At 44.1% G+C, this 25,360-nt stretch overlaps 1 protein-coding gene across 1 annotated transcript in view; it reads left to right on the top strand.

Annotated features, from left to right (window-relative positions):
* Window positions 1-20,229, top strand: part of DMP1 (dentin matrix acidic phosphoprotein 1) — a 46,060-nt gene extending 25,831 nt beyond the window's left edge. The window contains exon 5 of the mRNA XM_029598097.1: window positions 17,724-20,229. Within this exon, the coding sequence (XP_029453957.1) occupies window positions 17,724-19,568 (1,845 nt within the window). The 3' untranslated portion in view covers window positions 19,569-20,229. The remainder of the gene's footprint in view (window positions 1-17,723) is intronic.
* The last annotated feature ends 5,131 nt before the right edge of the window (window positions 20,230-25,360 follow it).

The following is a 25,360-nucleotide window of genomic DNA, read 5'->3' as shown; positions in this document are numbered from 1 at the left end:
TATGATGCTGGAGAGGTTATTGGAGCTGCAGACACCCCTTCATGAACTTTCTGGTACAATAGACATAGGTGTACAGAATCCCCTAGGGCATCACGATTGGTTAGTCATGAGTCAGCTGGTAAAAATCCTGCAGCCCTTCAAGGACGTCACGGAGGAGCTGAGTTCCAGAAGTTCCACCTTGGCTGACATCATCCCTATAGTGAAATTCCTGGATGACCATTTGGAAGGCATTAAACGGCAAGAGGGAATGACTGCTGAGGTGCTGCAGTGTGTGGACGTTTTGCAGCAGCAGGTGAAAGACAGATTAAGGCCTTTAACAGAGGACAGCACATACATGCTCGCCTCTGTCTGTGATCCCCGTGTGAAAGGTAAAATCGCCCTACAGACCAATTGTCTGTCATTTGTGAAGGAGCTGTTGTTAGCACAGGTCCGTGAACAGGAGCACCATAGGCGGAGACAGATTAGGCTTGAAGCACAGGTGCAAACAGCAGGCACGTCACAGAGTTGTGCTGCTGCTAGCCCTGGCAGGAGAAGGACTGTGTCAGTGACAGATACTATTACTAGTGCCTCCACCTCAACGTCAGAACGCCCAAGGCATGTTGGCCATAAAGATACATCAGTAGTGCAACAGGCGAGAGAGAAAGTAACTGGATTGAGTGACTCTCAGCCCTCCCAAGCACAGGAGGAGACAGCAGCAGAGCTGTCAGTGAAACGGTATCTCTCAGAGCCGATAGAGAATACGCAGACAGATCCGCTGGCATATTGGGCACACAAGTCCACTGTCTGGCCACACCTAGCCAAAGTGGCTGAAGGATATCTGTCATGTCCACCAACAAGTGTGCCCAGTGAACGTGTTTTTTCAATGACAGGGGATATCATGAGCCCTCACCGCTCAAGGCTTTCACCGGTCTTGATGGAAATGCTAGTGTTTTTGAAAGTAAACCTGCCAGTGCTTGGCTTTCCCGATTTTCCTTGTGAATGGCAAAATGAATAAAAGCTATTGAAAGGAGCCTTGCAGCAGTTCCAATTGCCTCCTATGCTCAAGATAATGTAAGCAGTAAGCACTGCAGCACATGTTCTTGACATGAATCGCTGTGTCTGACCGGCATCTACTGTGCAGCCCTAGTGTTCCCACAAGTGTTTTAACTCCGTTGCTGTTCCTGCCTGTACCTCCAGGCCTTGTGTCCCTAGCCGGGATTGACCTCTGTCCACCAATGATGTGCCTGTTCCTCCAGGCCTTGTGTTCCCACAAGTGTTTTAACTCCGTTGCTGTTCCTGCCTGTACTTGAGTGGGTCCGTTAATTTTGTTCTTTTAAACAGACTGAGCATTGACCTTCAGAGTGGGTCCGTTAATTTTCTTATTTTAAACAGACTGAGCATATTCCTTGAGTGGGTCCGTTAATTTTGTTCTTTTAAACAGACTGAGCATTCTTCTTCAAGGCCGAAGTGGAGAAGGGTTCCATGTGAACAGCAGTTCAACATGGGTCAGCCGGTCCTAACAGATAGGCGAGCGCCGTTCGGAAGGGACGGGCGATGGCCTCCGTCGTCCTCGGCCGATCGAAAGGGAGTCGGGTCAGATCCCCGAACCCGGAGTGGCGGAGATTCGGCGCTGGGCTCTTCCCTCTTCACTCGCCGTTACTGAGGGAATCCTGGTTAGTTTCTTTTCCTACGCTGCTTGTGTCCCTAGCTGGGATTGACATCTGTCCTCAAATGATGTGCCTGTTCATCCAGACCTTGTGTTCCCACGCGTATTCTTATTTCTGAGAGATTTTCCGATTCCTTTGTCATCAGCTAAAGTGCATAAGATGCGTTGATGAATAGTTTTGAAGATGACACATATGGCTTTATAGATGATACGGAAGTGGACGGGTAGCCAATGTAACTCTTTCAGAATGGGAGATATGTGGTCTCTCTTTCTTGCGCCTGTTAGTAATCGGGCTGCTGAATTTTGAACCATCTGTAGTGGTTTGGAATAGGATGAGGGCAGACCTAGCAATAGGGAACTGCAGTAGTCTAATTTCGCAAAAAATGACTGCTTGGATGATCGTTCTGAAGTCTTGAGCATGGAAAAGAGGGTCTTATCCTCTTCCAAACCTGGAGTTTATAGAAGCAGTCTTTGGTTGTTTTGTTGATATGTGCCTTGAAGTTTAGCCGGTTGTCTATTATCACTCCTAAGTCTGTAACTTGTGTGGTAGGTAGGTTGTTGGGAAGAGTAGTGTTGGAGATATTGTTTTCAGGAGAGATGAGTAGGATTTCTGTCTTGGATGAGTTTAAGATGAGGTGTAGGTTGTTTACTACTTGTTTGATTTTCTGGTGGCATGTTTCCCAGTAGTCAAGAGTTTTAGAGTATGTGTCTTTGATATGGATGATGATTTCAATATCATCTGCGTAAAGGAAGTACTTTAGATTGAGGTCGGTAAGAAGTTGGCAGAGAGGAAGAAGATAGATATTAAATAGGGTCGGAGATAATCAAGAACCTTGAGGGACTCCTATGACAGAGTCAAATCTTGAGGATTCCTTGTTTTGGAGTTTAACTTTGTAACCTCTGTTATCGAGAAACGTTTTGAACCAGGATCGGACGGTGCCGCTGATTCCTATGGACGAAAGCTGGTTTAGGAGGATGGCGTGGTTGACCGTGTCGAACGCTGCGGAAAGGTCTAACAAGATCAATAGGAAAGAGTTTCCTTTGTCGAGGCCCATTAAGATATAATATTATATCTTACAGTTGTGGTTTGGATCATATTCTTTAGGTCAAGACGGTTGTCTATAATTACTCCCAGGTCTCTCACATGGTTGTGGGTGAGAAGGTGTTTGTGATGGATCTGAGATGGGAGGTTTTCTTGCTTGTAGGAAATGAAGAGGAGTTTAGTTTTAGAGGCATTGAGGACCAGGTTTAGACTGTTGAGGAGATTAGTGGTGGCTTCGGCTTGTAAGCTGTTGTTCCAAAGTGCGATGGCTTTCTTAATAGATTCTGTTATGGGAATAAGAATCTGAACATCGTCTGCATAGATGTAGTGAATGAGGTTAAGACTACTTAACAGTTGGCAAAGGGGAAGGAGGAAACGGCGGGGGTAACGGCAAAGCTGCTGCCAGGGGGGGCTATAACACGCGCCGCCGGAGCGGCGGGCCACCTGCCCCCCCTGGGCCTTCCCAGCCGACACGGAGCCGGTTGCGGCGCTCCGCCGCGGAGGAAATGCGCCCTGCGGCCGTCCGGGAGGCGTTCCCCGCCCCCCCGCGAAAGGGGTGGGGGATGCGCCGAAAGCCCCCCCGGTCCCACCGAACCCGCCGCCGGGTTGAATCCTCCAGGCGGACTGCACGCACCCCACCCGTTTACCTCTTAACGGTTTCCCGCCCTTTTGAACTCGCTCTTGAAAGTTGTTTTCAACTTCCCTTACGTACTTATTGATTTTACTGCTTTACTTAATTTTTTTTATTCCTGGACGGGGCCGGGGCCGTCCGGGAGGCGTTCCCCGCCCCCCCCCGCGAAAGGGGTGGGGGATGCGCCGAAACCACCCCCGGTCCCACCGAACCCGCCGGGTTCAATCCTCCAGGTGGACTGCACGCACCTCACCCGTTTAACTCTTAACGGTTTCCCGCCCTTTTGAACTCGCTCTTGAAAGTTGTTTTCAACTTTCCCTTACGTACTTATTGATTTTACTGCTTTACTTAATTTTTTTTATTCCTGGACGGGGCCGGGGCCGTCCGGGAGGCGTTCTCCGCCCCCCCCGCGAAAGGGGTGGGGGATGCGCCGAAACCACCCCCGGTCCCACCGAACCCGCCGGGTTCAATCCTCCAGGTGGACTGCACGCACCTCACCCGTTTAACTCTTAACGGTTTCCCGCCCTTTTGAACTCGCTCTTGAAAGTTGTTTTCAACTTTCCCTTACGTACTTATTGATTTTACTGCTTTACTTAATTTTTTTTATTCCTGGACGGGGCCGGGGCCGTCCGGGAGGCGTTCCCCGCCCCCCCCGCGAAAGGGGTGGGGGATGCGCCGAAACCACCCCCGGTCCCACCGAACCCGCCGGGTTCAATCCTCCAGGTGGACTGCACGCACCTCACCCGTTTAACTCTTAACGGTTTCCCGCCCTTTTGAACTCGCTCTTGAAAGTTGTTTTCAACTTTCCCTTACGTACTTATTGATTTTACTGCTTTACTTAATTTTTTTTATTCCTGGACGGGGCCGGGGCCGTCCGGGAGGCGTTCTCCGCCCCCCCGCGAAAGGGGTGGGGGATGCGCCGAAACCACCCCCGGTCCCACCGAACCCGCCGGGTTCAATCCTCCAGGTGGACTGCACGCACCCCACCCGTTTAACTCTTAACGGTTTCCCGCCCTTTTGAACTCGCTCTTGAAAGTTGTTTTCAGCTTTCCCTTACGTACTTATTGATTTTATATATTTACTTAATTTTTTTATTCCTGGACGGGGCCGGGGCCGCGGACTGCACGCACCTCACCCGTTTAACTCTTAACGGTTTCCCGCCCTTTTGAACTCGCTCTTGAAAGTTGTTTTCAACTTTCCCTTACGTACTTATTGATTTTACTGCTTTACTTAATTTTTTTTATTCCTGGACGGGGCCGGGGCCGTCCGGGAGGCGTTCCCCGCCCCCCCCGCGAAAGGGGTGGGGGATGCGCCGAAACCACCCCCGGTCCCACCGAACCCGCCGGGTTGAATCCTCCAGGCGGACTGCACGCACCCCACCCGTTTACCTCTTAACGGTTTCCCGCCCTTTTGAACTCGCTCTTGAAAGTTGTTTTCAACTTTCCTTTACGTACTTATTGATTTTATATATTTACTTTATTTTTTTATTCCTGGACGGGGCCGGGGCCGTCCAGGAGGCGTTCCCCGCCCCCCCGCGAAAGGGGTGGGGGATGCGCCGAAACCACCCCCGGTCCCACCGAACCCGCCGCCGGGTTGAATCCTCCAGGCGGACTGCACGCACCCCACCCGTTTACCTCTTAACGGTTTCCCGCCCTTTTGAACTTGCTCTTGAAAGTTGTTTTCAACTTTCCTTTACGTACTTATTGATTTTATATATTTACTTTATTTTTTTATTCCTGGACAGGGCCGGGGCCGTCCAGGAGGCGTTCCCCGCCCCCCCGCGAAAGGGGTGGGGGATGCGCCGAAACCACCCCCGGTCCCACCGAACCCGCCGGGTTGAATCCTCCAGGCGGACTGCACGCACCCCACCCGTTTACCTCTTAACGGTTTCCCGCCCTTTTGAACTCGCTCTTGAAAGTTGTTTTCAACTTTCCCTTACGTACTTATTGATTTTATTTATTTATTTTATTTATTTATACCGGCATTGCATCCGCTGTAGGCTTCCCTGGTCGGTCTTGTGCATTTGAATAAACGGAGAGGAATTTGTAGGTCGATAATGGTGTGTTGGTGAATGATTTTTTATATCAAGATGATGGATTTGTAAATGACTCTGAACTGAATTGGTAACCAGTGGAGGTCTTTTAGGACTGGGGAAATGTGGCCTCCTTTCCTAGTGTTTGTTAGTAGACGGGCTGCTGCGTTTTCAACCATTTGGAGTGGTTTCGTGTATGAGGAAGGGAGTCCAAGTAATGTAGAGTTGCAGTAGTAGAAAATGAGGGCTTGGAGGATGGTTCTGAAGTGTTTGGCGTGGAAGAGTGGTCTTATCCTTTTTTAAACTTGCAGTTTATAGAAGCAGTCTTTGGTGGTTTTATTGGGGGGCCACTACCGGCCTAACACCGTCCGCCGGCTGATCCTCCATCAGAAGGACTTGGGCCCCCGAGCGGCGCTGGGGAGCCGGTCTTCTGTATGCCACATTTCCCGCGCCCGCCGGACAGGCGGGGATTCGGCGCTGGGCTCTTCCCTCTTCACTCACCGTTACTGAGGGAATCCTGGTTAGTTTATTTTCCTCCACAGCTTGTGTCCCTAGGTGGTCCCTGCGGGTCGGTACGGCAAGAGCGGTATTCAAACAGCAAGCACTGGGGTATGAAAATACAGACCCCTGTGTACTTACTTGGTAGAGGTTTTGCTAGGAGTAAGAATTTGTTGAGGATAATGTCAGTTTCTTAATAAGATCTCATGCTTTGACTGTTGAGGAGATTAGTGATGGCTTGTAAGCTGTTGTTCCAAAGTGCGATGGCTTTGTTAATAGATTCTGTTATGGGAATAAGAATCTGAACATCGTCAGCATAGATGTAGTGAATGAGGTTAAGACTAGTTAACAGTTGGCAAAGGGGAAGGAGGAAACGGCCGGGGAAACGGCGAAGCTGCTGCCGGGGGGGGGGGGGGGGCAATAACACGCGCCGGAGCCGGTATTTACCCTTAGATGGAGTTTACCACCCACTTTGGCCTGCATTCCCAAACAAACAGACTACGAGAAAACCCGGTCCCGGCGCGCCGGGGGCCGCTACCGGCCTAACACCGTCCGCGGGCTGAGGCTTGATGAGAAGGACTTGGGCCCCCGAGCGGCGCCAGAGAGGCGATCTTCCGTACGCCACATTTCCCGCGCCCGCCGGACGAGCGGGGATTCGGCGCTGGGCTCTTCCCTCTTCACTCGCCGTTACGGAGGGAATCCTGGTTAGTTTCTTTTCCTCCGCGGCTTGTGTCCATAGGTGGGATTGACCTCTGTCCTAGAATGATGTGCCTCTTCATCCAGGCCTAGTGTTCCTACTGGTGTTTTAAGTCCATTGCTGTGCCTGCCTGTTCATCCAGACCTTGTGTTCCCACACGTATTATTATTTCTGAGAGATCTTCCAATTCCTTTGTCATTTTCTGAAGTGCATAAGTAGGGTAGCTAAATGAGGAGAATATTGGAGGGGCGAAGTTCCATATTCAAAGCTGAGTAGCTGTACTTATCTAGTGAAAGTTTGAAGGATCAGGGAAGGCTTGTAAGAATAGCCAAGTTTGTTAATAGATTCTGTTATGGGAATAAGAATCTGAACATCGTCTGCATAGATGTAGTGAATGAGGTTAAGACAAGCTAACAGTTGCCAAAGGGGAAGGAGGAAACGCCGGGAGGGGGGGCTATAACACGCGCCGCCAGAGCAGCGGGCCACCTGCCCCCCCTGGGCCTTCCCAGCCGACCCGTTGCCGGTCGCGGCGCACTGCCGCGGAGGAAATGCGCCCTGCGGGGCCCGGGGCCGTCCGGGAGGCGTTCCCCGCCCCTCCCCCACCCCCCGCGAAAGGGGTGGGGGTGGGGGATCCGCCGAAACCCCGGTCCGACCGAACCCGCCGGGTTGAATCCTGCGGGCGGACTGCACGGACCCCACCCATTTACCTCTTTACAATTTCACGCCCTCTTGAACTCCCTCTTCAAAGTTGTTTTCAACTTTCCCTTGCGGTACTTACTTATTTATTTTATTTAAGGTTTTTTTATACCGGCATTCATGAAATCGTTCACATGATGTCGCTTTACAGAAAACAGGGGTGCAAAGAAAACAACCTATAACATAAATACACGTGGTGAAGAGATGCAGTTACAATTAACTGGGGCTATGAACTGGGAGTGTAAGAAATAAAGAGGGATAGAGGAGGTTAATTATATACATGTGTAGAATATAAAAATATACAAGAGTACATTACAAATATGGCGTCCAATATATACAGCTTCTGAGCTGAGAATTTATTGATGGTGTGTGTTAGGTGCAGTTCGGGAAGGCTTGCCTGAAAAGCCATGTCTTGAGTCTTTTCCGAAAGGTTAGGAGGCAAGGTTCATTTCTGAGATCTGGGGGGATGGAGTTCCATAACGGTGGACCTGCTGTGGAAAGGGCTCAATCTCTAAAGGTGCTGTGATAAGTGGTTTTGGAGGGTGGAACAAGGAGGCATCCTCTGTAGGCTTCCCTGGTCGGTCTTGTGCATTTGTATAAACGGAGAGGAATTTGTAGGTCGATTATGGTGTGTTGGTGAAAGATTTTGTATATCAAGGTGATGGATTTGTAAATGACTCTGAACTGAATTGGTAACCAGTGGAGGTCTTTTAGGACTGGGGAAATGTGGTCTCTTTTCCTAGTGTTTGTTAGTAGACGGGCTGCTGCGTTTTCAACCATTTGGAGTGGTTTTGTGTATGAGGAAGGGAGTCCAAGAAATGTAGAGTTGCAGTAGTCTAATTTGGAGAAAATGAGGGCTTGGAGGATCCTGGTTAGTGTCTTTTCCTCCGCGGCTTGTGTCCCTAGCTGTGATTGAACTCTGTCCTCGAATGATGTGCCTCTTCATCCAGGCCTTGTGTCCCTAGCTGGGATCGACCTCTGTGCTCGACTGCTGCGCCTCTTCATCCCGGCCTTGTGTTCCCACAAGTGTTTTAACTCCGTTGCTGTGCCCGTTCCTGCAGGCCTTGTGTTCCTCTGGGGATAGGGAAATACATACAGTAACTGAGTGTAAGCAAGTATGATTTGCATTGAATACAAGAATGTCAGTATATAAAAATGACAAATAAATATAAAAATAAATGAAGTGCTATAAACTTTTTAAAAAAAGAATATAAATCCATAAAAAAAAAATTGTACTATCCGAGTATCAGTGTTCATCCATGTTCCTACTGGTGTTTTAACTCCATTGCTGTGCCTGCCTGTTCATCCAGGCCTTGTGTTCCCACAGGTGTTTTAACTCAGTGGCGGTGCCTGTTCATCCAGGCCTTGTGTTCCTCTGGGGATAGGGAAATACCTACAGTACCTGAGTGTAATCAAGTCTGACGTGCTAGAAACGTTTTCGAATAAGAATATAAATACATTAAAAAAACACATAATTACTATCCGAGTATCCGTGTTCATCCAGGCCTTGTGTTCCCACAGGTGTTTTAACTCAGTGGCGGTGCCTGTTCATCCAGGCCTTGTGTTCCTCTGGGGATAGGGAAATACCTACAGTACCTGAGTGTAATCAAGTATGACGTGCTAGAAACGTTTTCGAATAAGAATATAAATACATTAAAAAAACACATAATTACTATCCGAGTATCCGTGTTCATCCAGGCCTTGTGTTCCCACAGGTGTTTTAACTCAGTTGCTGTGCCCATTCTTCCGGGCCTTGTGTTCCCACAGGTGTTTTAACTCAGTGGCTGTGCCTGTTCATCCAGGCCTTGTGTTCCCACAAGTGTTTTAACCTGGTTGCTGTGCCTGTTCATGCAGGCCTTGTGTCCCTAGCTGGAATTGACCTCTGTCCTCGAATGATGTACCTGTTCATCCAGGCCTTGTGTTCCCACACGTATTCTTATTTGTGAGAGATCCTAGGCTCCAATTCCTTTGTCATCAGCTGAAGTGCGTAAGTACAGTCTGAATTCACTAGACGCCAACGGAATTCACTAGACGCCAACGATATTCACTGGACGCCAATGTAAACACCGGGTACACACAACTCTAGGGGTGGACCCGTTCCAGGGAGTCCTTCCCTGAACAAGCATGAGGGTGGAGGTGGGCTTTACTGCACACCCACCTGACGGACCATGCCCATACCGCTGCCAATATTCTAGCATGCATCAGAAAGATGCTGGCGAGCTACCAGTGTTTTAACCTAGTTCCTGTGCCTGTTCATGCAGGCCTTGTGTCCCTAGCTGGGATTGACCTCTGTCCTCGAATGAAGTGCCTGTTCATCCAGGCCTTGTGTTCCTACTGCTGTTTTAACTCCATTGCTGTGCCTGCCTGTTCATCCAGACCTTGTATTCCCACACGTATTCTTATTTCTGAGAGATCCTCCAATTCCTTTGTCATCTGCTGAAGTGCGTAAGTACCGTCTGAATTCACTAGACGCCAACGGAATTCACTAGACGCCAACGATATTCACTGGATGCCAATGTAAACACCGGGTACACACAACTCTAGGGGTGGACCCTTTCCAGGGAGTACTTCCCTGCACAAAGGAAAGGGAACTCTCTCCTGGGCCAATTGATAAGAAAACCACAATTCTGCAGCCAAAAATAGGCTGGAAATCCTTCCCCCATTGACTTTAATGGGCGACATATGTACATATACCCAACTCATTAGATTTTTTTTATGTCCATATTGGCCGCAAGTGGGACCCACTTTCGGACATAAGAAATATGAACATAAAATTTTGCTCTGCACATCCCTAGTAAAAAGTGGGCTAGTTGACTAGGGGGGTCAGGAAGTCCTATCTTTTACCTGGGTGAACTGGGAATGAACTGAAGAAACTGATAATGGAGTTGGCGTGTGGTCTACTAAAATCCCCCCACTTATGCTGTAGAGTTGGTATTTGCACATACATGCATGCATCTATAGAAAATTGTGCACACATGTACGTACATATAGCCTATTTTATACCATGTGTACATATACGCACGTATGTTATAAAATGGCTGTGTCCATTGGCGCAAGTTGGCATACACGTATACATGTGCGCCCGCGTGGCTCTTTAAAGGTTACTGTCCCAACTTGGATAAAACATATTGACAATTCAATAGCATATATTGTAGCAATGTTCAAAAGCCTTTGAAAATTGCTACAATATATGCTATTGAACTGTCAATAGGTTTTACTTGCATTAAATGCACTTAACTTGAGTAAATGGGCTTTTGAAAATTGCTATGATAGTATGTTACATTTACATTTTCTTTTGAAAATTACCTCCTATGCATATAAGTAGCTTGTACTTGTGTAGATGCTATTTTATAAATATCAAAAGTATGCGCGTATTTATGGTCTTATATGCACATTTTATCACTAAAAAGGGGCAGTCTAGAAGCATTCCAGGGTGGAACCATGAGGTACACGTGCAAGTTGCTATTTTAGAAGAGATATATATGTGCACTTTTGGCAACTTATTCACGTAATTTTACACATGCTAATTTTCTTGCACAATTGATATCAGACTCATCTATTGTTTACTATTGGTTGGCTGGGAGGCCTGGGTGAACTGGGAGTTCAGAGTGAAGAGCTAAAAGGGTCTCAATGACCTTTAGAAAGATTGGATGGACTAATGGAGATTTCAGCAAACTGATGATTTCAATTACGTGCATAGGTTTTAAAATATACCAACTTCCATATATAACTAAGGTTTTATATGAGCAAGTCATAATTTTCTTCGAGTGTAAATATAGACACGTATATTTTCTAAAATATCTAAAAAAAAATTATGCTCTTTCAATGCATTGCAAATATTCGGACATAAAGAAACATATACACATATGTTAGGGGTTAGATTATATGAGGAAGTAGAGTGTAGAGAAAATTAGAGTAGTCCTTACAGCGTTATAATTTTGATGTCTTTATTCAAAAGAGATTCCTCAATCTTAGGCCTGGATTTATCAAAATGCACTAAAGATCACATGCGATAGGCAAAGGGGTGTGTTTTATGGTAATAGGTAGTAGCATTTTGTGTAGGTTTTAGCTCAAACTGCGATAACTTTTTTGCACTTTGTGATAAGTGCCAGAATTGTTGTATTTCCTACATACCACTGGGAGGACTATTTTAAGCTGCTGGAGATCCAGCCTAGCTATCAGGGCCCTTCTACAACCATTGGGGGGGGGGGGGGGGGGAGAGAGAGAGAGAGTGCCTAGCTGTAATGCCCTCATACTAGGTAGGTATTTATACCTCTATATGAGGCCTACCTAGTCACTCGAGGTGAGGTTTAGGTATTAGTGTAGGGGGTTAGGGGCCACTTTGACATTCAAAGTGAAATGTACGAACAGAACAGTGCTCTCTTGTGAAGATTTGATGAACTTCGGAGTGAGGAAACTCACACAAAGATGAGATTTTTGCAATGTTCTCTCAATCACTCCGAAGATCATCAAATCTTCACAAAAGAGCTCCTCAGGGGCCTTGCCTTGCTCCTATTCCCTATGGGGTTGCCTATCTATTATCAGGATGCCTACGGTACTCTCTTCTCGGGTCCTTGCTCGTCCAAGACCTCTGCTCCTCGGGGCTCTCTCCTACTACAACTACCAGCATCAGAGTGAGTACTTTCGAGGAGCGGGTGCCTTAAGCATCCTTGTTGGTAGCAGATAACCCTAGAGGGTAAAGAGGAGCAAGGCAAAGCCCCCGTGGAGTGGGTACCTAAGTCGTTCTTGAGCAAGAGTACGGAGAGCGGAGGTGTCTGGTAATGAGGAGAGAATAGCATGGAGGATCCTTGCTAACTTGTAGCTGGATTTGCGAATTGGATTTAAATATCCTGAGCTTGTGACATCATGCGATGGGGACGCCCCCGAGGTTCCCGCCATGACGCACGTAAAGGATAGGGCTGCGCAGTTGTGTGCCCTAGGTGATCCCGGGAGAAAGATGGCGAACACAATCGCCCATGCCAGTCTGGGGATGCCGAAGGGGTCAGCGTAGAGAAGCAGAGGCAGCCATCTTTCCAAGGTGAGCGGAGTTAAGCCAAAAAAAAGTAAGCAACAGAGGGCGCAGCTGTCTGCAACCGACGGGCGCAACATAACCATTCCCTATTTACCCATTCTACCCCACTTACGATTTTATACATTTCAATCATATCCCCTCTCAGTCATCTTTTTTCCAAGTTAAAGAGCCCTAATCTGTTTAGCCTTTCTCCATAAGGGAGATTTTCCATCCCCTTTATCATTTTTGTTTTTCTTCTCTTTTCTAGTTCTTCTATGCCTTCATTGAAACAGGGTGACCAGAACTGCACGTAATACTTAAGGTGTGGTTCCACAATGGCTCGATACAGAGGCAAAAGGATATTTTCCATTTTATTCTCCATTCCTTTGCAGATCATTCCTAATATTCTGCTTTTTCGGCCACCACCACACAGTGAGCTGAGAATTTCAATGCATTACCCACAAGGACTCCAAGGTTCTTTTACTGGTGGGAGACTCCTAATATGGAACCCAGCATTGTGTACCTGTAGTAGGGATTATTTTTCTCTATGTGCACCACTTTGTACTTTTTCATATTAAATTTTGTCTGCCATTCAGTTGCACAGTCTTCTATCTTCTGCAGTTCCTTACAATCCACTGCTGTTTTAACAGCTTTGAATAATTTTTTGTCATCTATAAATTAGAACATCTAACTCATTCTTACCTTTTCCACATTATTTATCAATTTGTTAAACAGCACAGTTCTCACTACAGATTTCTACAGTACTTCACCAATGATCTTTCTCCATTTGAAAAGCTGACCGTTTAGGCTTTCTGTTTCCTGTCTTTTAACCAGTTACTAATCCATAGTAGGACACTGCCTCATATCCTATAACTTTTAAATTTCCTAATGAGTGTCTCATGGGGGACATTGTCAAATGCCTTCTGAAAATCTAAATACACTATATTCTATTCTATTGATTTGCATCTTATTAGTAATAAGATACAGCAGTACAGCATATTGTAACATATACAGCGATGAATAAGACATCCCTAATAAAGACCACTCTCACTATGGGGTAGATTTTCAAACAAGGTGCGTTGGCGTACTTTTGTTGGCGCTCCAGGCGCTAACAAAAGTATGCGGGATTTTAGTAGATATGCGCGGAGCCGCGCGTATCCGCTAAAATCCTGGATCGGCGCGCACAAGGCTATCAATTACGTATAGCCGGCGCGCGCCGAGCCGCGCAGCCTACCCTCGTTCCCTCCAAGGCCGCTCCGAAATCGGAGCGGCCTTGGAGGGAACTTTCCTTCCGCGTCCCCCCACCTTCCCCTCCCTTCCCCTACCTAACCCACCCGCCCAGCCCTGTCTAAACCCCCCCTTACCTTTGTCGGGGGATTTACGCCTCCCGGAGGGAGACGTAAATCCCCGCGCGCCAGCGGGCCGGTTGTGCGCCGGGACGCGACCTGGGGGTGGGTACGGAGGGCGCGGCCACGCCCCCGGACCGCCCCGGGCCGTAACCACGCCCCCGGACCCGCCCCCAAAACGCTGCTGACACGCCCCCTAAATGCCGCGACGACCGGGCCCGCCCCCGACACGCCCCCCCTCAGAGAACCCCGTGACTTACGCGAGTCCCGGGGTCTGCGCGCGCCAGTGAGCCTATGTAAAATAGGCTCACCGGCGCGCAGGGCCCTGCTCGCCTAAATCCGCCCGGATTTGGGCGGATTTAGGCGAGCAGGGCTCTTAAAATCTGCCCCTAAGGAAGCAGAAGGCCATATCACACACCTAAAAGATCACTCCTACTCAAGTTACAATACATTGCAAATAAAATACAAAGAATAACATCAAAACAAAATACACAGTAATAGAGCATATTAAAACATTTGAAAACAAGACATTTTCATGTTTGCACAAGACTCATATACCCCAGGAACACCCCTTCTTAATATGGGTAAAAGCAATACATCCTCTTGAATGTGTGTGATTAGTTGCAGCATAAACACATTTTTCTGCTTTAAAGGCTTCTTATTTACAATCTGCTCAGCCATCACCTGAGCTGGCTCTTCTCTCTCTGGTTCAAGATGCATCCCCTTTTCAAGTAGCTGTTGGCATGGCTCTGTGCTGTTGCTGGTAGCAGTTGTCTGTAGTGTGTGATGCCTGAGAACCAGCAGTAAAATAGTTTTCATCACATGCTGGAAAAGAGCTGTGAGAATAATGGGGCACCTCCTGAATAGTTTCTTATCATTTCTGGGTTCTTTCTGACCCAACAGACCACCCCAGAACCAGGTTACATGAGAAAAGCGCTCATAATATAGGAGGAAAGGACACATCCTATTATGTGCTTGGAAATTTTATATATATTCTTTTTAGAAGAATGCAAATATATACACATTGGGCCTGATTTTCAAAAGCATTTACACGTGTAAAACTGAGTTTTACACATGTAAATGTACTTTACCCATGTAAGTGGGCTTTTGAAAATTGGTATAATATATGCCATTGAATTGTCCATTGGATTTACCCACGTGAGTAAACTTTACATGCGTAAATGGCTTTTGAAAATTGTTATGATAGTATGTTACATTTGCATGTATAACTCCTTTGGAAATTCACCAGATAAATTCTAAAGCCCTCTCCAATGCTGCCCTGTGAACACTTCTACTTAGTCCAGATAAACTTACATGTGAACAAGACATAGGCTCATAAGTTGACCTGCATATCAGGCAGGCAATTTTGAATAAGGTTATTTTTTCGGTAATGCACTGTTTTATCTGAAGAAATTCCTTTGAAAATTATACATCCAATGTATAACAAGGTCCATTGCTTTGAAATTTAGGTAGATAAGGTGACAGTAAAACCCAGAAAGATCATTGAATGCATAGGGAGAAGAATGGTCAGCATAAAAAGAGAGGTGATATTGTCCCTCTGTAAGTCTCTGGTGAGACCTCGTTTAGATAACTGTGTACAATGCTGGAGACTGCACCTTCAAAAGGATATAAACTGGATGATGTCGGTCCAGAGGGTGGCTGTTAAAATGGCCAGTGGCCTGCCTTATTGTTAGTGATCTGATGCCTGATGGGAGGAGCAATCAGATAGGAGTTAGCAATCAGTTATAGTTCTGTTACTAGTTAGACTGTGGAGTAGCAATCTGTTAATATTGGCTCCTAAAGAAGGAAGAGTCAGCAAACTTGTAGTGTCTCAGATATCTTCTTGCTACGTAGTTAGCAATCTATTCAGGATCTGATATATTTATGGGTGGATCCCTGGGCCGGTGGCAGATGACCACACCCTTGGGAGGATATCCCGAGAGGGACCACCGGCTAGGCTTGAGTATGGAGACAGACACACATAGTTCTTTTATTAAACAGGTTTTTGAAACCATCAGAGGTGGCAGTAGTGAGCTGATATGCCCGGCAGGCTGTAGTCCCTCAGGTACTGGAACAACGATCCAGGATGGCTGAGCTGTTGAGAAACTGTAGAAAGTGAGTAGGCAGAGTAGACAGAGTTCATGAACAGAACTAGATGACAAAACTCACATAAGGTCTCAAGGAAGCTCAGGAGCTGAAAAGGTTTAGGCCCTCGAGGAGCGAGTACCTGGTTCCAGGGAAAGCTCTGAGAGAGCGATGGTAACTCACAATTGTTTGTAGCAGTGATAGCTTCCAGGCAATAGAGAATCTTCAGAATGTCCAGGAACATGGGCCCTCGAAGAGCGAGTACCAGTTCCTATCTGTAATCTGAAAGTAAAGAAAAGAGCGAGGCCCCTGAGGAGCGGGTACCTCTGGTAAGTCCGAGGAGGCAGAGTAGCTTGGAGGAATCTTATCCGTTATCCTATCCTTGCTAACTCAATTAGATAGCGAAATAGAGACCTTTAAATATTGAAAGCGGATGACATCATCTCAGGGGGACACCCCTGAGGTTCGCACCCTTGCTGGTACTTCAATCAGAGTGCACGCGTGTGCCTTAGATCTTCAGGCAACATGGTGGATCCGCAACGTTGAGCCGGTCAGGGGACGCTGGAGGGAGATGGCATGGAGATGCCGCAGCAGCCAGCTGTCCATCAGACCCAGAGGGAGTCGCCACAGAGATAAAGAGGGCGGAGTGAAGACGTCAAGCAGCGACGGTCTCAACACTTATAAAGTATAAGAGGACAGAATTATAGATCTAAACATGTCTATCCAAGAGGAAAGTTAGGATAGGGGAGATATGATAGAGATATTTAAATATCTCGAAGATATCATTTTATTAGAAGCAGGCCTCTTTCAATGGAAAGGAGGCTCTGAGAAAAGGGGTCATGGGATGAGGGTGAAAGGGAATAAACTCAGGAGTAATTTGAGGAAATATTTCTTTATAGAGTGTGATGGATACATAGAATAGCCTTCCAGAGGAGGTGGTTTAGATAAGGACAATATCTGAATTCAAGAAAGCATGGGATCAGCACAGGGGATCTTTGAGGGAGTAGTAGGGAGTATAGAGATGAGAGTATAGAGATGGCTCTATGTTTACACCAAATTTAATGAAAGATATGAGTATAATATCAGAATTTACAATGGTTAGCATGGCCTATGTCAGGGGTTGATAATTCCAGTTCTCAAGAGCTGCACACCATCCTGGTTTTCAAGGTAACATGCAAATTAAATGATTGACCAAGTAACTGCAGATATATCTGATTAATATTTATTGTGGATATGCTGAAAACAAATCTGTTTGCCTACCCTTGGTTTATGTTACATTATTTCAGTTTAATTGAAATTGCTTATGAATACCAACATGCTAACTTTAGCTTTTTGAGTTAAAAGAATACTTGATTTGTTGAAAGAAATACCTAATTTGGTTGAAATCTAAGGAGTAGCCATCTAGCCTCCTAAATATGGATTTACTCTGCTAGATCTATGGCTTTGAAAATTTACCACCAATGAGCAACTAAATATAACCACCCAGTTTCTCAAATTTTGTGCTTTCTTGGGAGCGTGATCAAGTCATGGATAGGATACTAACTTAGCAGTTAGCACTAATTTTCAGTGTTGTTCAGCTAAGTTTTAGTTGGCTAGATCTAGGGAATTTTCAGCCAAAATCTAACCAGCTACATTATGTCTGAAACTGCATATATATCTAGCCAGTTAAAACTTGGCAGGCTAGATTTAAGCTAAGTACCTATTGAAAGTCAACTCCTACATTTACTTTATTGGATCCTTTGTAGTAATAATAATGTTATGTCAGCCAATTCTGTTATTTTTGTTGTCTTTCTTTATAAAAACATGTTGTTATAAAAGACTATTAGCATAAACATCAACAAGAACATTAGACCTGTTTAACAGTACTAAGATGATTCTCCTATTGTGGAGTCTATGAAAAACTTCTTAGTATACCTGAGCCAATATAAGACATTCAAAACAGTATACTTCTAAATTATCTTGTTACTAGAAAATAAGCTTAAATCACAGTGTAGGACGTGTACAGTACCTCAATAATTTTCTTTTTATTCATAATTATAGGAGCATTCAGATACCAATGACAGTGGAGACATCAGTTATGCTCAAAGTATTGAGGAAACTAGTGACAACACTGAATCAGAAGAACAGGAAGATACCAACCCAAATGAAAACATTCCCAACAATGAGCAGGTTAATGGTAATCATCAAACAGAGAGAGAAGATTACAGTGGAGATGATATTGTTAATGTTGAAAACAGCATCCAAGGGAACACCGAAAAAGATGAACAACATATTTATATTGAAATAGAAAATGAGAATATTGATAATGTTGATGATAATGCTGGCATTGTAAATGAAAATGCAGTTGACGGTGATGGCAGTGGAAATCAGAAAGACAGCAAGGTCAGTAGAGTTAATGAAGGCAACAATGACAGCAGCAGCGACAGCAGCAGCAGCAGCAGCAGCAGCAGCAGTGAAAGTACAGGTCATGATGGACACACCGAGGACGTCAACCAAGTTGCAGACAGTAAAGAAAATGATAATGGGGGAGAGCATGATAATAGCAGCCAAGAGAACAGCTATGAATTTGATGATGATGGAATGCAAGGTGATGACCCAAGTTCATTTGTGAGTGACAGCAAAATTTCCAACATGAACAGTGGTGGTTCTACCACTAACTCAAAAGAAAGCAGTCAAGAAATTAGTCAGAAACTAGTCAATAGGAAGCTTCAAGGTGGTAGTAAGCAAATGGTACAGAATATGACTCAGCTTATAAAAAATGTTGAGGACATTTTGAAACAGGATGATAGTTCTGTTTCTGCTGAACATGATAGCAAGTCCAAGGAAGATAAACCATCTAAAGAGGATAATAGTAATGAAGATAGCAACAATTCCACAGATGATAATATCAGTAAATCAAATGAGGATGATGATAATAAGTCTATACCAGATTCAAAAAGCATATCCAAGGAGAGTGAGAAAAGCAAATCTCATGAAGATGATGTTAGCAAATCTAAAGAAAGTGATGTCAGCAACTCTAAACAAGATGACATCAGCAACTCTAAACAAGAAGACATCAGCAACTCCAAACAAGATGACAGTAGCAACTCCAAGGAGGATGACATCAGCAACTCCAAGGAGGATGACGTCAGCAACTCCAAGAAGGATGATGTCAGCAACTCCAAGGAGGATGATGTCAGCAACTCAAAAGAAGAAAACATCAGCAACTCTAAACAAGATGATGTCAGCAACTCCAAGGAAGATGACATCAGCCACTCCAAGGAAAATGACATCAGCAACTCCAAGGAAGATGACATCAGCAATTCCAAAGTAGATAGCCATGAATCCAATGAAAGCAATATATCCAAATCCATAGAGGATGACAGCAAAGTAAGGGATAGCAGTGAAAGTATATCTAAAGAGGATAATGTAGACAGTAAGTCAGCCGAAGATGACATCAAATTAGCAAAACACAACAGTAAATCAGCACAGGGGGATGACAGCAAATCAAAGGAGGACAGTAAGTCCTCTGAAGAACAAAGAGAAGTGAAAGAGGATAAGAGCAGTTCTGAATATGACAGTACATCACAGAGTAATTCAACAGAGAGCAGCAGTACATCTGAAGAGGAGTCTTCAAGCAAATCAGATGAAGATAACAGCAAATCTGTAGAGATGATAGACAAAGATAGTGAATCTTTAGAAGACAGTGACAGTAAATCTACAGAAGACTCAAATAGCAATTCTAAACAAGAGAAAGGGATGAAATCAAGTGAATCAAAGAGTGATGAAGATTCTAGTAGCATGTCAAAAAGTATTGAAATTGGAAGTAGAAAACTAACGTTTGAAATTTATCATAATAGACCAATGGGGGATGCAGATGACAATGATTGTCAAGATGGCTATTAAAATATCTATTAGAAATTATAGATGTGACATTTGCAATAAAAATAAAGTATTTCTTAATTTATTCATCCTATTGATGCTATGACAACCACAAACTGTTCCCCTGTAGAAGATAATCTACTCTGGACATTGCAGCTCTAGTCTAATGAGATTTCTTCAGGAGTATTCAATGTGGAGCGCAACCTGGGACCACAAATATATAAATCATAAAAGTAAAACATGCCTAGGCCCTAATTTTACAAAGACTGCTTTCATCCATGTATGTATAGGGAAAGAAAAGTTTCAAAAATAAGCCCACTTTTTTCACACACTGACATTTGTTCAACACACTGAGAAGGACATGGGCTACATGAATTCAAAATAGTTTTACAAGTTAAAGCATAAGAAATATTTTTACATGAAAGAAAGCGGTTGGCAAAGGGTACCATTAAGTCAGGGTATTCTCTTTTACTATACATCAGTCGGAATCAAGGTTCACTGCACTTTGAACAGCACGTAAAAGACAAAACTGTTTATAGTTTTAACATGGTCTTCATTTTGGTTTGCTATACATTCTTTGCAGTATTATTACCTCATTACAGAATGTATTTAATGTGGATTTTGTAAAATAAAAAATGTACATGCAGAGGTTTCCTTTTGTACTGATGGTATTTATGTAAAAAAATAAAGAAAATAATTTAGATTTTTGCCATCATTAATTATTAGTTATAAAGCTTTATTGTTGCCATACGGACATTTCGGACCTGATTCATCAAAGTCTTTCTTTTATCATAGACATGGAACAGAAGAAAAGTCTTAGTGAATCAGGCCCGAAATGTCAATGTTACCACATATTTCCCTAGTCCTTGATGGTCATTCATACCAAATGCTCAAATTCAACAAATTAAACAATGAGTGACAAAATATACTTGTAAATAGCTTTCAGGAAAACTAAGCAGTTTCCTAGAGAGATGAAACAGGTTAGATTTAGATTAGTCATTATTAAGTATATGAAGGGCCTCTTTGGCCCACTGGCACTCTGGCCTGATGTAATCGGTGATGGCCTGATGTCACGTATGTTAGCACCCTAAAACTAGCCAAAAAGAAGAACTATATTTATAAACGTGACCATCATACATACATTGATCAATTGCTGATCTTATAAGTAAAAACTGTATTTTACATTGCTTTGACTAGGACCTTGATCAATTGCTGATCTTAAACAGGGATATTAAGTGGGACGTTTATCCTAATGAACATGCATGACAAGTTATCTGGCTAAACTTAACTGGATAACTTGTCCAGTAAAATGTCCTACTGAATATTGTCCTCTATATTTATAAAAGTGACCTTCTTGCATTGCTTTGAATCAATTGATCAATTGCTGATCTTATAAGTAAAAACTGTATAGGTAAAATACAGATTTTACTTATAAGATCAGCAATTGATCAATGACCTATTCAAAGCAATGTATGAAGGTCACTTTTATAAATATAGAGGACCATATTCAGTAGGACATTTTAGTGGACAAGTTATCGAGTTAAGTTTAGCCAGATAACTTGTCATGCATATTCATTAGGATAAACATCCCACTTAATAACCCTGTTTAAACTTATCCAGCTAATGATAGCCATATAACTTTAAACATAACTGGTATTCTTCCAGTTCTCTGCATTTTTTACATAAATTGTTGTGTCTCCAGGGCTCCTTCCCCACCCCACCCTGTACCTTAAAACGGCAAAACTGCTATTCCTTATGGCCCGGATCATGCCAGTTTCTGCCATTGATTCGCCTAGCAACGGCAGAAGCTAAAGTGCAGAGTCTGGATCGTGGTAGGCTGCTGCCGTGATCTGAGCCGTAAGGAATAGCAGTTTAGCAGTTTTAAGGTATAGGGTGGGGTGGGAGGGATAGGGCTGGGGTGAGGGGTAAGGGGTGGAGAGGAGGCCCTAGAGACACAACAATTTCTTTAAAAAATGCCAAGAACAGAAAGCAGGGGGAGGGGAGGGGATGCACGCATTCCCGACTCTGGCCCTTTTTTTTTTTTTTTTTTTTAGTTTTATGTAGATGGCACCGCTCTGAGGAGGGGGTGGAAGTATATTTATAAATTCATGGAAGGGAGGAGGGGGTCTGGATTGGGCCTGTAGGCTCCACGATCATTTTTTACCCCCCTGTGAATCGCTACTAAACTGTCTGTATTCCTTTAGACCTGCTCAGGTCTAAAATTATCCGGTTAACCTAGGTGGAGATACCCGATATTCAGCTAGGTTAGCCAGATATTATAAACCTCCCTGAAACGCACCTGAAACTCCCCTTTTTTATCCAGCTAAATTATAGCAAGATAAGAGGTTATCCAACTATAATTTAGCCGGATAAGTGACTAAATATGCCTTATTTGCCATTTAGATGGATAACGTGTGAGTTATACGTTTAAATGGCTTTTGAATATCTACCTCATAGTTCTTTTTGCCTAGTTTTGGGAGGATTCATTTTTGTCTCCTATGCAGTCTTTTTGCTCTACAGGTTCTTTTGTTGAATTGCTGTTGGCGCATGTTAGCGCACCATTTCTGGCCGTGGCTGATGGCATCGGTCAGAGCATCAAGCAGGCTACGAGATGGCATGGGTGGAAGCAAATGGAGATTTGGTGGTGGGACAGGCAGGGGAAGGCAGGTGTCACAGCTCTGTGCTGTCAGCCATAGGACAGGGTCCTGAGTCTGCAAGGAGAGGGAGGCTTTATGGATGAGGGTGTGTGAGAGAGAAGGAGGCTGTAAGCATAAGTGCATAAGGGAAAAAGGGATGAGTCCTCAGGCTCACTTAGTGACTCGGTCATTTTTGCCACTGTTGGTGCTACTTAGGATATTCTTGCCACTGTGGTTGCTGCTTCGATCCTCTCGCTGTGCATTGGGGGTATTCGTACCACTATTGATGCTGCTTGTGGTATTTCTGGCACTGTCATTGCTGCTCTTACAGTTCCTTGGGGTGTTCTTCTCACCGTTGGTGCTGATTTGCTCTTCTCACTGTTCTTTGGGGTATTATACTATTTATGCCATTGTTGGTGCTGCTTGCAGGCCTGGGGCGCGAGTATTAGGTGGGGCTAGGTTATTGCCTAGGGTGCCAGAAATGGGTGGCGCAGTGTAGGGGGATGCCAGGGTGCCATTTTTCAAATGTGCGCAGGAGGGATGAAAGCGGCAGTGGCACACAAATGGAGGTTCGGCAAGCAAGAGATATTATCATCAAGCACTGGGGATGGAGGTGCACAATTGGTGATTCGGGGTGGGGTAAAGGGTATTTGTGCCACTAGCAAGAATACCCCAAAGGCCCTCTCAGTTGGCCTTTGGGGTATTCTTGCTACTCTTGGTGCTGATTTGCCCCTCTTATTGTGCCTTGGTATATTCATGCCACTGTTGGTGCTGCTTGGAGTATTTTTGCCACAGTTGTTGCTGTCCTCTCATTATCAAGGCTGTCCTCTCATTATCAGGGCTGAGGCAAGGCACCCTAAGACAACCTTACAGCCTTGAGCCACCCCAATCACCCAGCCCAAGCCCATACACAATTAAAAATGATACATTTATAAAAACAGATTTTGCACAAAAAAGGAAATTCAGTTTTCTTAGGTTAAAAATATCACTTATAACAACAACATGTATATTTACAGGCATACTTTGTACCATCCAGCAAGCCCTGTACAAAGACACTTGGAACCCGTATGAAATTAGATCTATTATAATGCTTATTGGGTGTGGGTTTGGTGCTCAGAAAGCCATAAGTAAAAAAGAATTACAATTACAATATAGTAAATCTTCTATATCAAAATAGCACTAACTCCCAGCACTCAAATAGTAACAACCCACCTATGAAAAGGTAGCACTGCAAATATTACACCTGGCTCCAAAACACCAATATATTTCCTATTAGGAAAACAGAACAAGCTAAACTAGTATAGATGCCTAGACAGAAATTACATTCTAGCAAAAAAAACCTCACATCGGTCATACTTGTAGAACACAGACAGATCCACACCAAATGTAGAATAAAGAAACTACAAAGTACCAATAGAAACATACAAATAAAAACTGAACTGAAAACTGGAACAAGCCAGACTCTTTATGCAGATCAACAATGGAAGAACAGAAACATTAACATTCCTCATTTACACTTTCGAATAATAGAAGGACTAGGGGGCATTCCATGAAGTTAGCAAGTAACACATTTAAGACTAATCAGAGAAAATTATTTTTCACTCAACGCACAATAAAGCTCTGGAATTTGTTGCCCGAGATTGTGGTTAGTGCAGTTAGTGTAGCTGGGTTCAAAAAAGGTTTGGATAAGTTCTTGGAGGAGAAGTCCATTAACGGCTATTAATCAAGTTTACTTAGGGAATAGCCATTGCTATTAATTGCATCAGTAACATGGGATCTTCTTAGTGTTTGGATAATTGCCAGGTTCTTGTGGCCTGGGGTTTGGCCTCTGTTGGATACAGGATGCTGGGCTTGATGGACCCTTGGTCTGACCCAGCATGGCAATTTCTTATGTTCTTATGTTCTTAAAATATCAAACAATAAAATCAGGAAATAAAAACACATCAATAATAGTAAAACTATACTAACAAAGTTAATACATATTTAAAAACAGTTGAAAACAGAATAATATCAAATAATTAATTATAAACATTTTAAACAATGTTCCAAATACTGAAAAAATATTTAAAAACATCAGACACATCAAATAACATCCAATGATTAAAACTAAAAAGGATAAAAAATCCCCTCGCTCTATACCTGGGAACTTTTGATTTCCAGATGCCTCAAGATTGTCATGGATTATTGAGTGGGGTGGGGAGGGGTATTGTTACAAACAAACTTTCTCCTTTCTCCCACACAAACATATGCTCACTCTGACTCATGCACACAAATGCTCTCTCTCAAACACATATAACTCACAGGCTTCCTCTCTTTTTCACTCTTACATACAACTTCACAGGCTCCCTTTCTCTCTCACTCTCACACACACACACACACACACACACACACAAACACTTTTTTTCTCATTCACATTCAAACACACAGGTTCCCTTGCTCTTTCACTTTCACTCCACATACACACACCGGCTCCCTCGCTCTCTCACTCCCACAAGTACACACACCAGATCCCTCTCTTTCTAATTCACACACACACACAATCTCACAGGTTCCTTCTCTCACTCATATTCTCACTGGCTATCTCTTTCGCTCACTTATATATAAACTAGGGGTTACAGGGATAAAAAAAATGGTTTTTGTTTTTTGGTTCATTTTCGGGAGGCTTTTTCACACAAATTTCAGTTTGTGGAGTGCTTGCTTTGTTTCGTTCATTGAAAATAATGAATCAAACATTTAAAAAAAATGAAAGAAAGAGACGGCTGAGGGGGGATATGATAGAGGTGTTTAAAATCATGAGAGGTCTAGAACGGGTAGATGTGAATCGATTATTTACTCTTTCGGATAGTAGAAAGACTAGGGGGCACTCCATGAAGTTAGCATGGGGCGCATTTAAAACTAATCAGAGAAAGTTCTTTTTCACTCAATGCACAATTAAACTCTGGAATTTGTTGCCAGAAGATGTGGTTAGTGCAGTTAGTATAGCTGTATTTAAAAAAGGATTGGATAAGTTCTTGGAAGAAACGTCCATTACCTGCTATTAATTAAGCTGACTTAGAAATTAGCCACGTCCATTAGGAATGGTAACATGGAATAGACTTAGTGTTTGGGTACTTGCCAGGTTCTTATGGCCTGGATTGGCCACTGTTGGAAACAGGATGCTGGGCTTGATGGACCCTTGGT

Source organism: Rhinatrema bivittatum, chromosome 1 (genome assembly GCF_901001135.1).
Source record: "Rhinatrema bivittatum chromosome 1, aRhiBiv1.1, whole genome shotgun sequence".
NCBI classification, from domain to species: domain Eukaryota; kingdom Metazoa; phylum Chordata; class Amphibia; order Gymnophiona; family Rhinatrematidae; genus Rhinatrema; species Rhinatrema bivittatum.
This window is presented reverse-complemented; position numbering and strand designations above follow the sequence as displayed.